This window comes from Sceloporus undulatus, unplaced genomic scaffold (assembly GCF_019175285.1).
Source record: "Sceloporus undulatus isolate JIND9_A2432 ecotype Alabama unplaced genomic scaffold, SceUnd_v1.1 scaffold_15, whole genome shotgun sequence".
NCBI classification, from domain to species: Eukaryota; Metazoa; Chordata; class Lepidosauria; order Squamata; family Phrynosomatidae; genus Sceloporus; species Sceloporus undulatus.
Genome location: NW_024802937.1, coordinates 3,848,497 through 3,863,697, shown reverse-complemented (window position 1 = coordinate 3,863,697; position 15,201 = coordinate 3,848,497). Strand labels below are relative to the sequence as shown.

Sequence of the window (15,201 nt, the reverse complement as noted above, 5' to 3'; positions counted from 1 at the left end):
ACCATGGATCAGGCCCTATTATTTAGTCTAACCTTCCTAAAAGAGCTGTTGTGAGGAAAAAACTAGGGAGGACTCTGAGAGGAAAGGTAGGGTACAAATGTAATCAATCCATTATAAATGACAAAGAAGATGTATTAAGACATTCAGTTGGCTAAACAAACACAGAATCTTGCCTGCTCTTGGAAGAGGCCGAATTGCAGGGACAGGCACAACTAAACCAGGTGGAGGGACTGGTGATCCAGGCGGCCATCCTCGGTGACGTTTCTTTGGTGGCCCAGAACTGGACATGGATGCTAGATTGACATAAATGAAAAGACACATAAGGGACTGGGAAGTATGAGAATTTAGTCTTATATAAAGAAAACTCAAATCAATCTTCAACTGGATCTTGGCATAAACAATTTCTCCCATCAGACACATTTTCCAATTAAACACATTGGGAGTGAGCAATAGTATAATACATCATAGAATCAGAGAGTTGGAAGAGACCGCAAGGGCCATCCAGTTCAACCCCAATCTGCCATGCAGGAAATCTAAATCAAAGCATCCCCGACAGATGGCCATCCAGCCTCTGTTTAAAGACCTTTAGGGAAAGAGACTCCACTACACTCCGAGGGAATGTGTTCCACTGTCGAACAGCCCTTACTGTCAGGAAGTTCTTCCTTCCAGCACAGAGAAATTTAAAGACATTTCCTACAACTGAGAATTCTACATAAATGTCTGACAAACATAGAGAATTTTTGCGCTCCTCAGATTGACTCCAGAGCAGCACTTTGTAGCGTTCTTCTCATGTTGGAGAAGGAGGGTGGGAGCCAGTTTTTGACATACTCTGGAGGGCTGAAGGACCATCTGGAGTAGCATAACAGGAAACTTGAAGGGGACAGAGAAACCAATCTATCTCCCTTACCCCAGTTTATCCCCCAGAAACTGGGAGCGGCTGTTCTTCCAACTTTTAAACAATTGTTCTTCCTTATAAAATGTTACCATGTGGACTACACAAGAATGTTAGAAACTGACAATTACATGCACTAAAACAAAAATTTAGTCTCTCTACTACAGCAAATGGGGCGTTGAGGGGGTTACAATGTCTGCATGTAGATGTAAATGGGAGGTCTCAAGGTTAAAAAATTGTGAGTCCACTGAAAGATACAATAAGGTCCCACCCAACCCACACGGGGTACAGCAGCCGCAACGGGCCTCTGGGGAGGCCGCTGCGTCATCCGGAGCTCGAAATGGGGGGCTCCCAGTAGCCGCAATGGGCCTCTGGGAGGCCGTTGCCGCTTGCTGGGGCCCCCCCTGAGGGATCTGCGACGGAACGGGGGCCACTTGGCGGCCGTTGCCGCTGCTGGGGCCCTCCACAGGGGCAGGCTCCTGCGCAACGCAGCGGTGCCCCTGTGGAGGCCCGTTGCCCCCCCACGCCGCTGGTGCCCCCAGGAGGGCTCCTTTGCGAATGGCAAGCGGGGCCCCTGGGAGCCCATTGCCCGCCTCTGGGGACCCTCCAGGAGGGCGCCTCCTGCGATGGCAGCGGGCCCCTGGGAGGGCCGGTGCTGTCCCTTGGGCTCTCCAAGGAGGGCTCCTGCGACGCGGCAGAGGGCCGCTCCCAGAGGCCCGGTGCCTGCACTGGGGCCTCCAGGGGAGGGCCCTCCAACGGCGGCAGCGGTGCCCCTGGAAGAGTCCGCTTTTGCCGTCGCAGGTTCCCCTGCAGGGAGGGCTCCAACGGGCGGCCAGCGGAGCCCCTGGGAGGCCAGTGCCGTCGCGGGGGTCCCGTCCAGATGCGGGCTCCAGACGGCGGCGCGGGCCCCTGGGAGGCCCGCTGCCGGTAGGCCAGGGTCCCGCCAGAGGGTTCCAGTGCAGCGGCGGAGCTCTGGGAGGCCAGTTGCTGTGCCCTTGGGCCCTTCTGGAGGAACCCCAGCAAGACAACGGGGGCCGCTGGAGCATGCTGGCCGCGCGGAGCCCCCTGGAGGCCCAAGGGACAGCAACTGGCCTGCCCAGTGGCCCGCTGGGAGGCCAGGTTGCAGTCGGCAGGGGCCCTCCGCCAGGCAGGGTCGAGGCGGCAAGGGGCCCTGGCGTCAGGGGCCAGCAGGACGCGGGCGGCCTCCCAGCAAGCTGGCGGTCCCCCGCCGGCTTTGTTCCTGGCACCTGGATCAGGGCCTGGGGCCCGCCGGCAGGGGCCGGCCGCAAAAGCAGGAGGTGGCATGGCCCTGGGGGTGGAAGCTCCGCCCGCTCCCCCCCCCCCGGGGGGTGGAAGCCCTGCCCCCGGGGTGGAATCTCTCGTCCCCTCCAGCATGCGGCCCCCGCACCCCGGGGGGTGGAACGCCTCCAACCCCCCGGCTTCGGCCCCCACCCGGTTGTGTCTGAGGGCCACACCAACCACGGCAACCCGCCGGCTCAAAAGGTTATGCCTACCCCCCCCTGATCTTCTAATGACCAGGATACACAAAAGTGACACTGGAATACAAAATTAAGCCTTATGAACTTTATGTCCAGTACCTTTGCTCATGCATGAAGTACTGATAAAGGTACTATGTTTCATCTCGGGTAGTTTTAAGATACAAGGTTATAGCAATAAGTATTACTGTGAATTTAGACCACCAGTCCCAATTATGGCCTCATATTTTTATGGGGAGCCTGAAGATACTAAATATACACATGAACATTAATCATATCAATCGAGGAACTGGAAAAACAACATTACAAATAGATGATATAATACTTTTTATTTAGACATGGTTTCTTCTATAGTTTACTTAATGTTCTACAGCACTTTAATTCATTCAAAAATCTATTTATGAGAACATCCTGATGACTGCTGGAGTAATGACGACTTAAGCAGTGATAAATCTAAAAGGTTTCTTAAAATCACCTTGCTCCCCAGCTACACAGCTTGGCCCAGGAGACATTGAATGAGGCACAGGGCGAGCAATTGTAGAGCTCATCACATTAAGCCTTCCTCCACTGTTGTTTCCACTAGCAACGTCAGAAGCACGGAGAGACAAGGGAGCTGAATGCAACAAAAGAGAGAGATCCTTTAGGTGACTATTGGGAAATGAATAAATGCACTGAAGAATCAAAGAAGGCTCCAAGCAGATGATAAATCAATGAAGGCTAAAACCAGATGATAAACCAACAGAGTACCATAAATCTCAACTCTGTGAAGCACGTCTGCTTTTTCTAGCCTGAGCTTCAAAATGAAAGCAGATAATTTGAGGTTATCTGAAGAATAAAAACAGTAACGAGAATCTAGTGGACTTCTAGAATGCATTGTCTCCTTTGTTAAAAACTGAGAATAGATGCAAAATTTAGCTATGATTAATTAAAAGGGCGAAACAGACTGCCCTTTTGCACTAACACTCTGACGACACCCGCGCTCAGGCAGCGTAGCATTCATACACCACAGGCCACAGGAGTGCCGCAAAGCTGTAGTGGTGGCAGAAAAGCTGGCTTTTTGCTGGCTCAAAAAGGACTGGCATTTTGCCACTTCTTTTTGTGTCGCAAAAAGCTGGGTTGGGGGTGTGGTGTGCGGTTGCTGCAGCTTCAACCCAGCATTCAAGGGGCCAGTATCAAGCCGCACCTTCAGGGTCATCTGTTTCGGCCCTCAGTTAAAAATCATAAGCTTTATTTACATCAGTTGAATATCAATGGAAGCCAACTGTCATCTATAAAGGTATATTTAGATAGGAGAAATGGTAAGGATAAGTTTTAATTAGTGAGCTTGTTTGGTGAAGAGTTTATTCTGAAAGGCTATTTTAGTTTCAGGGTATTATGTAATGAAAAATATATAATTAAAAAGGTCATTTCTTTTAACAATGATTTAAAAAAAAGCCAAAATGTAAATTGTAACATTTCCTTGAACATCCCAGAAAGCCAGAATGGGGTAGTAGTGACAGTGGCAGATAATGACTGGGAGACTTCCCAAGTTCAAATCACCACTAACTGTGAAGTTCACTAGTCACTATCACTCCTTTCAACTTCCTTCACAGATCTATTGTGAAGAAAAAATGAAGGCAGAGAAGAAAAGAGAACTGCTTATGATATTTTTAGGTGTTTAGAAGAAATGTGAGGTAAAAATGAAATAATTACTCAAATTTTATTTATCTCACATACTTGTATGGTCATTATGAAAACAGTATGTGAATAGGTAGAACACCTTATTAACATCGTATGATAAAAGCAACAGTTTAAAGATATTTAAAACATCTCTAGGAGAATCTGTGGTGTCTCTGATTTTCCTTGCTCCAGAAAGTTGGCATAATGAATACATTCATGTTATGACATAATTAATGTATACTTTGACAAATCTGAGAAAATGTAAGCTACTCTTTTGCACACTCAGTCAAATTTCTACTGCCTCTTCTGAGTTTTTGGGAAGACATTACCTGTTGCAAATGTGTTTCCTACAAGTTGCACAGGCAAAGCAAGTGGTCTCACTATGTTCTTATTCCGTGATAAATCTTGAATTCCACTTAAATTAACAGCAGAGGAAGATTGTGCTTGACTGAATACCGAGGAGTCTGTCAAAGAGATTGTCGTAACTAACTACTTGGTAAAATCTACAGACATAGTTTTCCCCTTAGAAGCCATTACAAAACTGAGAGTTTATAAAATAGTCTCCTCTTCATCATTTATACTGCATTCCCCGTATTCAAAGCATAAACTATTTCAAAAGCAAATTCAATAATAAAATAACTTATTTGTTGACAAGTACTACAACAACAAAAATGTATCTTAGGACAACTTACTGACAAGTACTCCAACAAAAAATTGTATCTTAGGACACCAGTCCTACAATCCTATGTAGGCCTGCTTATAAGAAAGCCCCACTGTGTTTGGTGGGGCTTATTCCTATATAAGTGAGCATAAGACTGCTGCCTAAACTCCTACATCTGGTAAAGCAGATACAATATTCCTTTCACAAATTTGTAAAACATCAGTAAAATACATGTTCTCAGAGGAGTAAAGACAATGGAAAAGCCAAGATCAGAATTTGCACGTTTTTGATAATCAGGTTTCTCATTCTTCTTAACTACTGTATATATCTGTGTATAAGTCAACCTCATGTATAAGTCAAAGGCAGATTTGGAGGCAAAAATTATGGATTTGGTATGACCCACAGATACATCAAGGGTAAGCATTAGGGGAATGAAACAAAAGATGTAAAGGACAAACCAAAGGAAAACAATGCCCTAAAACCTACAAAATTCCAGCAGCCATACTTGTTATGCTTACCCTGAAGGCTGGATGGATGAGGAGGGAACTACAAGAAATGGTGGCTGTGCAATGTGAGGAGAGGCCACCACGCATGGGGTTTTTGGGGGGCTAGGAAAATGCGCACATGTCAAAAAGGATATAAAGACAAAGCAAAGAAAATGGCAACTACATTAGCAGTGATTACAACCTTTAACTTTAATGTGGTAAATTTGCCTGATTTAAACCCAGAAAAACTGTCAAATGTCTTATTCAAATCCTTCAAAGCTGGATTTTTCTGAGTGCTTCACCAAAGAGCCACCGCCGCCACCGTTTTCCTGCCCTTCTTCTTCTATGTGTTCCTGGGATGAACTAAGCTCTTGCCTTTCACCACAGAAGAGAATTATGTTTTTGTTTTTTGTTAGAGTTAAGTAAAGTACTTACATTGACCCAGGGGTAAGTGAACCCAGACTTTTGGGGTTGATCTTTGACAAAAAAAAATTCTAGACTTATACATGGATATATATAGTGTAACAATTTTAAGCACCTGAAGGAAACATAAATATCATCCTCAATATAAAAACTAGAGAAATTCTGAAGCAAACTATTTGCCCAAAACGAGTCAGGGAACAGATATCTAGGATGGAAGTATGCAGACATATCTCCCCATTTCTACTTAAGTAGTGTTGAGTTCTGCAACATAACCAGAGCTTAGAAAACTTACTTCTTTAGACTGCAGTCCCCAGGATCTCCCACCCAGCAAGGCCACTGCTCATGCTAGCTGTGAGATTTTGGGAGTTGTAGTACAAAACTCTGAAATTCTGTTGAAAGCTCTGCTTGACTAATGACGATATTGGAACAGATGGAAACACTGATATAATGGTTGGGCTATTTGTATTCTGAAACCTTACTACCTAAGAACAGAAACTTGTACTGGCCTCAGCATATAAGAGGATCTGATTCAGAATAGACAACATTTTAGTGTTTCCTAGCAGCTTAGCTCGCCTTGGTTATTTCTCCAAAATGTGGTGGCTGTTCCATTAAGTTCTTCATACCTCTTTAATGCCAGAACAGGTTCTCTTCTTTGTAGCATGTCTTCATTGTTGTCACAAATTGTCAGTCCAGATGAGGGTAATCTTACATTCCTACCTAGCAAGCTAATGGGTAGTCCTACAACAGTTTCTACTCTTTCAGTGTCTTTCTACTCTTTCAATGTAATCTAGATGTTATTGTGGTTTTATGCTTGTAATCCCGCTTCGATCCATTGAGAGAGGCAGGAAATAATAATAATAATAATAATAAATTTTATTTCTATTATTTCAGCTGTTTGGGTTCCTCAAAATCAGAACCTTTTAACATAATGTCATCCACAATTAGGGGTGTGGAACTGGGTGGACAGATTTAAAATCAATCACCAAAAGAAAATTCTAATTTAATTAATCAATTTAAATATAGTTTTTCCCCAGTGCACCTTCACGTATTTTGAACAATGATACAAATCTGATCATCAAAACATGTTTATTTGCATGTCAAAAGAGCAATTAATTAGATTTAAGAGTGTGTAATTTTTGCATATCTTTTTATTAATTTAGGGAAAATTTAAGAATATCAGTTTAAACTAAATCTCATCACAAATGCACCAATTAAACCTTACTTTTATCTATGGCAAACTCTGTCTATGAAAACTCATGCTGCCAACTTCTTTCTTTCAGTTAGTCTCGAAGGTGCTACAAGATCTCTCTACATACTGATTCTACAGACTAACACGGCTATATCTTTGAATTCTACCCCTACGAACAAATCTTGTAAAGCTAGTTCTTAGGTTCACATGAGTCAGAAACAATTGAAGGCACACAACAACAATATGAATGATAGGAAGTACATCACTCATACAAACAAAACAGCAATGATGCCTACAGCCAATTATTAGGACACCCATCTGAACAAGCAGGAACCTAGTAAGTCAACACTTAATGTAGGTTTTTGTATCACTGGTATTTAACTTCTGAAAACTCTCTAAAATACATAAAGGAATGCTGAGGTTGTGTTGGAGGTGTGAACAACAAATGGGGACTTTCTAGCATAACTATTGGATTTGTAACAGATGCATAATATGATACAGAAGATTTTGAAAGTAAATTTACAGTTGAAAGCAGAGAGTGTTCAATGATCAAATTAGAAGGATGGAATATTACTACAATATATGATTATAGCAGCGAGGCTGTTATATGTGCAGAAGTGGAGGAATACAGAGATTCCAGCTCAACAAGATTGGTTAACAAAACTAATGGACTTAGAGGAAATGGACAACTTATCTACTTTATAAAAGATGTAGGAAAGATTAAGAATCATTGATTGTTTTTATACAAGACTATAAATAAAATATATTAATAGTGCATTTTGATCATTATTAGGAGTATCTAAGTGATAGAAGCATGTAATATAAATAAGTGAAAGAAGTAAAACTGTATAGTTTATTTGTATAATCATGGGTAGGAAGGTTGGAAGTAATTGTTTTATTTTTCTGTTTATCTTTCTATCTTTATTCTGCCTTTCTTTGGCTATTTTTATATTACTGTCTTTATTTGTATTTGGTTGCTATTTAAAATCTTTATAAAAATATTTTTAAACACTTATGTAAGTTTAATTGATCCAATAGGTCTTGAATTTAGCCCATCGTTTATTAAACTAAGTCATAAATGTTACATAGATGTTTCACATTTTCTTATTCATATTTGCAAACTGCCAGCGGTATGCTGCCCTTAAAACATGCAGAGTTATATGGCAGTCACTTGCTATTCCAAGGTTTTTTAAACTGTTATTCTTCTTATTGTACTTGTGTGCTTTGAAGTTGTTTCCAACCTATGGAGACCATAAGGTCATGGGGCTTTCTTTGCAAGATTTGTTCAGAAGTGGTTTGCCTTTGCCTTCCCCTGAGGCTAAGAGAGTGTGACTTGCCCAGCGTCACCCAGTGGGTTTATGGCCATGTTGGGACACGAACCCTAGTCTCCAGAGTCATAGTCTAACACTCAAACCACACCATGCCACTATTATTTATGGAAAAATCCCACAAGGAAACAAAGAGGGAAGCAGACACAAAAAGCACTAAGGGAACAAATGGATCTAGTCAGTGAACTGGGAACTCAAAGGCCAGAGTTTAGACTACTTGGCCATTATATCATTTTACCTGCTCCCCAACCAAAGAAAATAAGTTTTAAAACTTTCATATTTTTATTTCAAGAGTAACTAAGTGTATGCTGTTCTTAAATTGTCTACAACTGGATCTCATATTTGATTATCTCACTGTCATTTTTGTTCATAGAATGAACAAGGAATAGATGCTTGCTTGCTTTTTCATGTTTACCTGTTGGTGTTGTTGTGTGCCTTCAAGACATTTTTGACTTATGGTAACCCCAAGAGAAACCTATCATGAGGGTTTCTTGGCAGGATTTGTTCTGAGGTGTTATGTCCTTGCCTTCCTTTGAGGTTGAGAGAGTTTGATTTGCCCACGGTCACCCAGTGGGTTTCATAGCCAAGCTTGGAATCAAACCCTGGGCTCCAGAGTCATAGTCTAACTCTCAAACCACGCACATTAATTCATGAAACTATAAGTAAGGTTTAAGCAGCACATTTATGATGAGATTTAGTTTAAACTGATAATCTTAAATGAAAGTCAAGAGATATTTGTAATTTATTTTATATATGTATTTAAAATAAATTTATATATAATTATAATTATACATTTATATATAAATTTAACATGTCACTTTTCTTCCAGAAGGGGACCCAAAGGGGCTCACTGATAAAATACTTTTAAAACTTTACAATAAAAATTAAAAAAACAATTAAAATCATATTGCTAAAACCATATAAAATCATATAAAGCATAAATAAAATAAGTTCTGCAACTTATAAATTGCATGTTTGACTTTCTTTAAAACAGAAAAGTTGTGCGTAATTTCTCTTGTGTAGAATTTTGATTTTTTTAGGACAACTACATAATCCTGATGTTCCTCTTCTTTTACAAGTGACTTGTTTAACCTCAAGGTTATATTTTAACATTGGCTCTGTCTTTCCCTTTACAGCTGATATTCCAACATGTCTAAAATTGTTGTGACCTAACAGTGAACTTTTCCTGGTAAACAAAGTAAACTGGATTTTACTGGATAAATTAATCTGAGAAAAGTAAACAAGCCATGCTTGCTTGTGAAAATAGTGGGAGAAAGCAAAAGGAAGGAGATTGCTCCCAAAACATGCTCTGCTGATACTGTTGCTGTCGTGCACCTCCAAGTTGTTTCCAATTTATGGAAACCTTAAGGTAAATCTATTGTGTGGTTTTCTTGGCAAGATTTGTTCAGAGAGGGTTTGCCTTTGCCTTCCTCTGAGGCTGAGAGAGTATGACTTGTCCAGGTTCACCTAGTGGGTTTCTATGACTGAATTGTAGACCACTACATCACACTGACACTCTCTTCATCTAGAAGATCTTTCTACATACTGATTCTACAGAGTAACACGGCTATATCTTTGAATTATCTCTTGAGCTGTTACACCCAGGGGACAATGCAACACTTAACAGGGGAGCGGTCTGGGGCTGGCGGGGGGTAACACAAAGAGGCAGAGAAGGATTTGCCAACTGGAATACTCAAAATTGGAGAATGGACAGGATAACTTAAATTCATGTGTCAAGGCTAAAGGAAATACAAAGTGTTCAGATTTGAGAAAAACAGGTGCAGCTCCAAATATGCCCAAGGAATCTGAAAACTTCACCTCCAGTTTTCCAGAATTACTCACATTTGGGTTAGTTGATATTTTTAGTCCAATTTTATTTGTTACAAAGTGTATTTAATTCACAAGTGAGTAAGACATGAATTCATCATTTCCAGTTCTGTTGCTTTCCTCACATGAAGAACAGTGAGTGTGAACAGGAGTTCCCAATTGAACAGAGAGTGACAACATGTGAAGAAGCATTCCTGTTCAGTCTTGTCATTCTGTTTCTGTTTTTGTTTTTATGTTATTTGAATTAGTTATTGTTAATTATTCAGAATTACTTACTGGGGAGGGGAAAAAAGCATGCAAATGTCCAAAATAAATTACTAAAAATAAAAATATAGGTTTCTACAGAAATCTTTCATTTTGTTCAGCTATGTTACTCTCAACAACCTATTCGTGGACTTTCTACATATTTCTGAGAATAATATGATGCATATTTGCTGAAAGCTTATACATCTACCAGAAGGTTTGTTTTGCTTTTTAAAAAAAGTTTGGCAACTGTGACCTCTGAAGCAAACAGTGATACAGAAGAACAAATCAAACAAAGTAACAATGAGTCAATAAAGGACGACGGCACAGAAAGTAACTTTACTGACTTGGTAGGTGTAACCCAAGACAAAACTATGTCTATATTAGATTACTCATTATCACAGATAAAATGACTTCTCTTCTGACTACATGTTTCTATGCCAAGAAACTTCAAAGCCAATATTTCAAAAAATAAAAATGTAAACATTCTTTGCCTTCTGTTTAAACATTTGTAAGCTGGTTCAGAAGTTTAAGTGTCAATATAAGAATGATTCCTGTTGCATTAAAGTATTATCCAACTAGGGAGAGACTACAATTGACTACTAAACCTCTGAGATCTGAATACATCTGCTCCTAATTTTTATAACTTTTATAACACTGCAGGTACAGTTACAACAAAATTTTAAATGTAAGCAGCATTGTTCTTGGTACAAAGTGCTAAAGCAGTCCAAGAAATTATGATGGGTAAAAGTATAACTTCTATCTGGCCAATATATATTGGTTTTGGAGCATTCAAATGGCAAAGAACTCTTTATTGGCATTCTGAACCATATAGGATATATCTACATTGTAGAAATAATGTTGTTTGACACCACTTTAAGAGCTGTAGCTCCATCCTATGGAGCCCTGGGATTTTTAATTTTGGAGGTGAATGTGACTTGCCCAAGATCATCCAGTGGGTTCCCATGGCTGAGCAGAGATTTGAACCTTGGTCTCCAGAGTTGTAGCCCAAGGCTCAAACCACTACGCTGGCTCTCTAACATTTTAAATATTGGGCACAAAAAGATAGTCTTCCAACTTGACTATAAGGAGCCTCTTCCTAACATATAAGTTGCAGTCCACCAAGTGTGACCATGCAGCTGTAGCCTTTTGTGGCAATTGTCTCTTCATGTGATTACAGTTGTGTGTGGGGAGAGCAGGGCTGAATAGGTCGGAAAACCTCAGCTGTTGAATCTTCACCATCTCCACTATCCAGACAGGCAAGATCTGAAGCAGACAGCCTGATCAACATGGAAAAGCTCCCTATCCCACCCCAAGTTTCAACATCATATAAATGGATATAGAAGAAACTCCCCCATTCAGACTTTTGCCCAGCACAGGGCCAGTGAGAAGGATGGATCCGCAAGAGGAACTCCAGTCTTTGCTTCATACAACTATAATCACAAGAAAAGCAAATGCCCAATAAGGGCTCCTCTTTTAAATGGACTTTGTGCAGATCTTCTTCATACTGCAATGAATGCATGTTGGACCTTGACCACACTTGGCCAGGTTTTTTCTTTGGCTGTGAGCAACTCTACGACATGTGATCATGTGAAGCCTAAATGGTAGCACAGTTACAAGCATCAGGTCTAGGACAGAATTAATTCTCAGCTCCTACCTGTTTGAGTAAACCCTGGCTTGTATCCATTAGCTGCTCCACTCTCAGGGGTCAAGGACGGAGATGCTGATGAACTAGGTTTAGCAGAATGGCTAGTAGCAGAAGATTGCCTGCTTCTACATTCTGCAAGTGAAGCAGCTATAGTACATATTAAGGCAGCCAAACTTGACAGTGAGACAACAAAGCATTAACAAATGTTAATTAAGCTCATTAAAAGGTACAAAACACACCAAAAAGAATTCTTACTCAAAAATTAAAAAGGTTATACATTTAACAATAGAGTTCATTCGAATGCAATACTGCTGCAGTGTCACCAAGAGTCATTTCAGCTAAGCAGTCACTTATACCTGATTAGTGTAAGGGGGGAATTCGAGAATAACTTTAAGGTCAAGATGGAATTCTTTGCTAATTTTCTTCTCAAAGGAAGCAACAACTGCTTTTATCAATTTTCTTCCTGCAGCAAAAAATATTTGAAAACTGTGCAGTTTGTGGAGACTTTTCACAGATCAAGACTTATTTTAAGCAAAGTTCACACAAGGGGGGGGGGGGGACCCACACACAGAAAACAACATTCTCTGTGCCTGGGGTGTCATTAGGGGATGCCAACCCTAGTGATGCCATTGCTCTCCACAAGAAAGTAATATTCCTATTCAGAAAATGCTATTTCTTGTGCAAAAATACCATATGCAGATTTTACACAGAATAAGTCAACTACAGCATTTTCTGCACAGAAATGCTGTTCTCAATGCACAATAATCACATACAAATCTTGTCCACAGTAAGTTCAAAACTGCAAAGACTCTTAACAGTCCAGGTTTCTTGTCATCAAAAACATGTTTTTCAACTATTTTCCAAATATCTTTAAATGTTCTTTCCATTCGCACATTAAGAAAAACACAGCTTCATAAAAAGAGGGTTAAATACTACTAAGTCTAATACCATCAGCTCATGTTCTGCTAGGCAATGAGATACCAATGATCATATTTATTTCTCTCCTACCTTTGTCTTAAAATTGGTACTCAAGGCAACATAAAACAGCTAAAACTATAATATATGTTTTTGAACAATAAACAATGAACAATGAAATGGGATTAAAGAATTAACAATATTGAAGTGATTTAAAACTACATTTAAAAACATAGACTACCATTGAAAAATAAAAAGCAATTTAAAAATTCAGTCAAAAATAATACAGCACCCTCAGCATATTCTTTATAAACTTGTCATTTTAAAAGTCTGCTGGACTAAAAAGGTCTTTGCTTGCCTATGGAAGGACAGCAGGGAGGGGGCCATTCAATGTAGGAGAGATGTGCAGTAACAGAAGTAAGGGCCTTTGCAAAAATCACATGCAACAAAAGCCATGGAACAATTGCACCCAGAAAGCACACAAGCATGGCTGTAGTGTTCAGAGTCACACATGGGGACTTAGAGGGAAGATGAGGAAGTGACAACACCATGCACAATTGAACTACAGGAGCAGGATAGAACCAGACAATGGCAGTGAAGGGATGGCTAAGTGACAACCTATGGCAAACTGTCATGGAACCAGCATATAAGAATACTTTCACTCAGCCAATTGTTACTGTTGGCTGCTTGTCCTCTCTCATCTCACCCTTTAGGGGAAAATCACACAGCACAATGAACCTGTTACTTTCTTAACTAATGCTGGCATCAATATACCTGTTACCAATTGCCACAAATTCTTCGAGTACCATGTTTAACCTCAGGCAATCTGTGGTGAATTTCTTCTTTCTATTATCTTTAACCCAGTTTCAGTATCTCTTTGGTGAAGACCACTGAGCAATAGCTTGCTCAGCAAGTAAAGAGGCCTGGATTTTAAATCCCAGTCCATGATCAGCCATAAATCTCAGTCAAATGAATTTGGGCCTCTCTCTCTTTTATTCTCTCAGTCTAACCCATCACATATGGTTCACTTGCGCAAGACCTCAAGAGAGAAATATAAAAATATATTGTAGGACAGGTACAAGAAACAAGAATAGATTTTGGGGTTTTGTTGTGTTAATATGAAGCATCACTTCCTCTATAGCAGGAGTTCCCAAACGTTTTGACTCATGGATCTCTTTTTAGAATCAATTTCTATGGTGGAGCCCCTAAGAGACCTACCCTATGTCTTATAAGTTAATGGTGTTTAGGAGTAGTGTTACTTTTTATTTCTTATCCTTTGATTTCATACAAGTTTTATGTCTTTTATTTTCCTGGAGTGGCCTCGGAGCACCGAAGAAGTGCATGTGGAGCCCTAAGGGCTCCTTGGAGCACAGGTTGGGAATGGCTGCTCTAAAGGAAAGATGGGGAGAACCTTTTTCAGCCTGATGGTTGAATTCATTTTCAGAGAAGTTCTCAGAAGCTACAATCCAATGGTGGGCAGCACAAAAGGAAAAATAGGTGGGACTACAATTAATAGTACATTTTAGATTAAAGCTGTTTCTAGCCATAACAAAGCCTTAAGAAAGTCATTTCAGTCTTTTAGAAAAGGGAAAAACTCTAAAACCTGGGAAACCAAGACACCATAGTGTCATGGGGAAGGGGCTGTGGCTACCTGGGTAAACTATAGAGCTAGTTTGGGGCGCCAGGTCTCAGGTTTTCCCCTCTTGCTCTAAAGTAAGTTTTAAACCCTACCTCAGTGGAAAATTCTTATATATTTAATATATTCACTCACTATATCATGGTCAATTTAGTGATATATGTGAGAAGGGAAGTAGTTCATGCAAGGCTCCTTCACAAACTAATCTTGTGGGTATATATCTAAAAGTGTGAAGTATGAATGTGATAACTAGGCATTTGAAATGCGGCATATCATGCAAATGCACTTTGGCAGAGAAATACTATAAGCTCCAATTCATACTGAATATTAATTTGGTGGCCATCCCAACTTTGTTGATATGTGACATGTGGAACAGTCCCTTCAGAGGCTGTTCGAGACACTTGAAACCATATGCTACCTTCCACTGACTAACTGAGAAAAGTTTAGGACTCCACCCCTCCACTTTTAAAAAAAGTTAACCAAAAAGGCATTTAATGTTTAATCAAGCTAGATTTACAGTTCTCTAATATTTAACAGAATATTTTTTACCTTTCCAGCATATAAGGGGTCCCTTTGACAGCACACCCTGAGAGGTTCTTACTAGGTAGTACTTTAAGTGCTTCTGCTTCTTTGGCTGAGTGGTGAGCTTCAGATTAATGTGGTTGGAAAATTCAGTGAAATATCGAAATCCTCTTTCTCCACAGCCTATACAGTTTCCAGAAAAACCTAACAGGGGAGGGAGATACAGATTAAGATTCTTCCCTTGGTAAACTGAGAAACAAGCAATTTCATTGCCACC

General features: G+C 40.3%; 1 protein-coding gene across 2 annotated transcripts in view; it reads right to left on the bottom strand.

Moving 5' to 3' along the window:
• The window catches only part of LOC121917339 (GREB1-like protein), a 135,118-nt gene that overhangs the window by 80,050 nt on the left and 39,867 nt on the right, over positions 1–15,201 (bottom strand). Inside the window, exons 6-10 of one of the 2 annotated variants that reach the window (XM_042443238.1) lie at positions 14,952–15,128; positions 11,861–11,983; positions 4,377–4,511; positions 2,864–3,001; positions 174–293 (exon numbers count right to left, since the gene is read on the bottom strand). In XM_042443238.1, coding sequence (XP_042299172.1) covers positions 174–293; positions 2,864–3,001; positions 4,377–4,511; positions 11,861–11,983; positions 14,952–15,128 — 693 coding nt within the window. Of the gene's footprint in view, positions 1–173; positions 294–2,863; positions 3,002–4,376; positions 4,512–11,860; positions 12,025–14,951; positions 15,129–15,201 lie in introns of those variants that run through there. The other variant, XM_042443239.1, reaches the window with a different exon arrangement.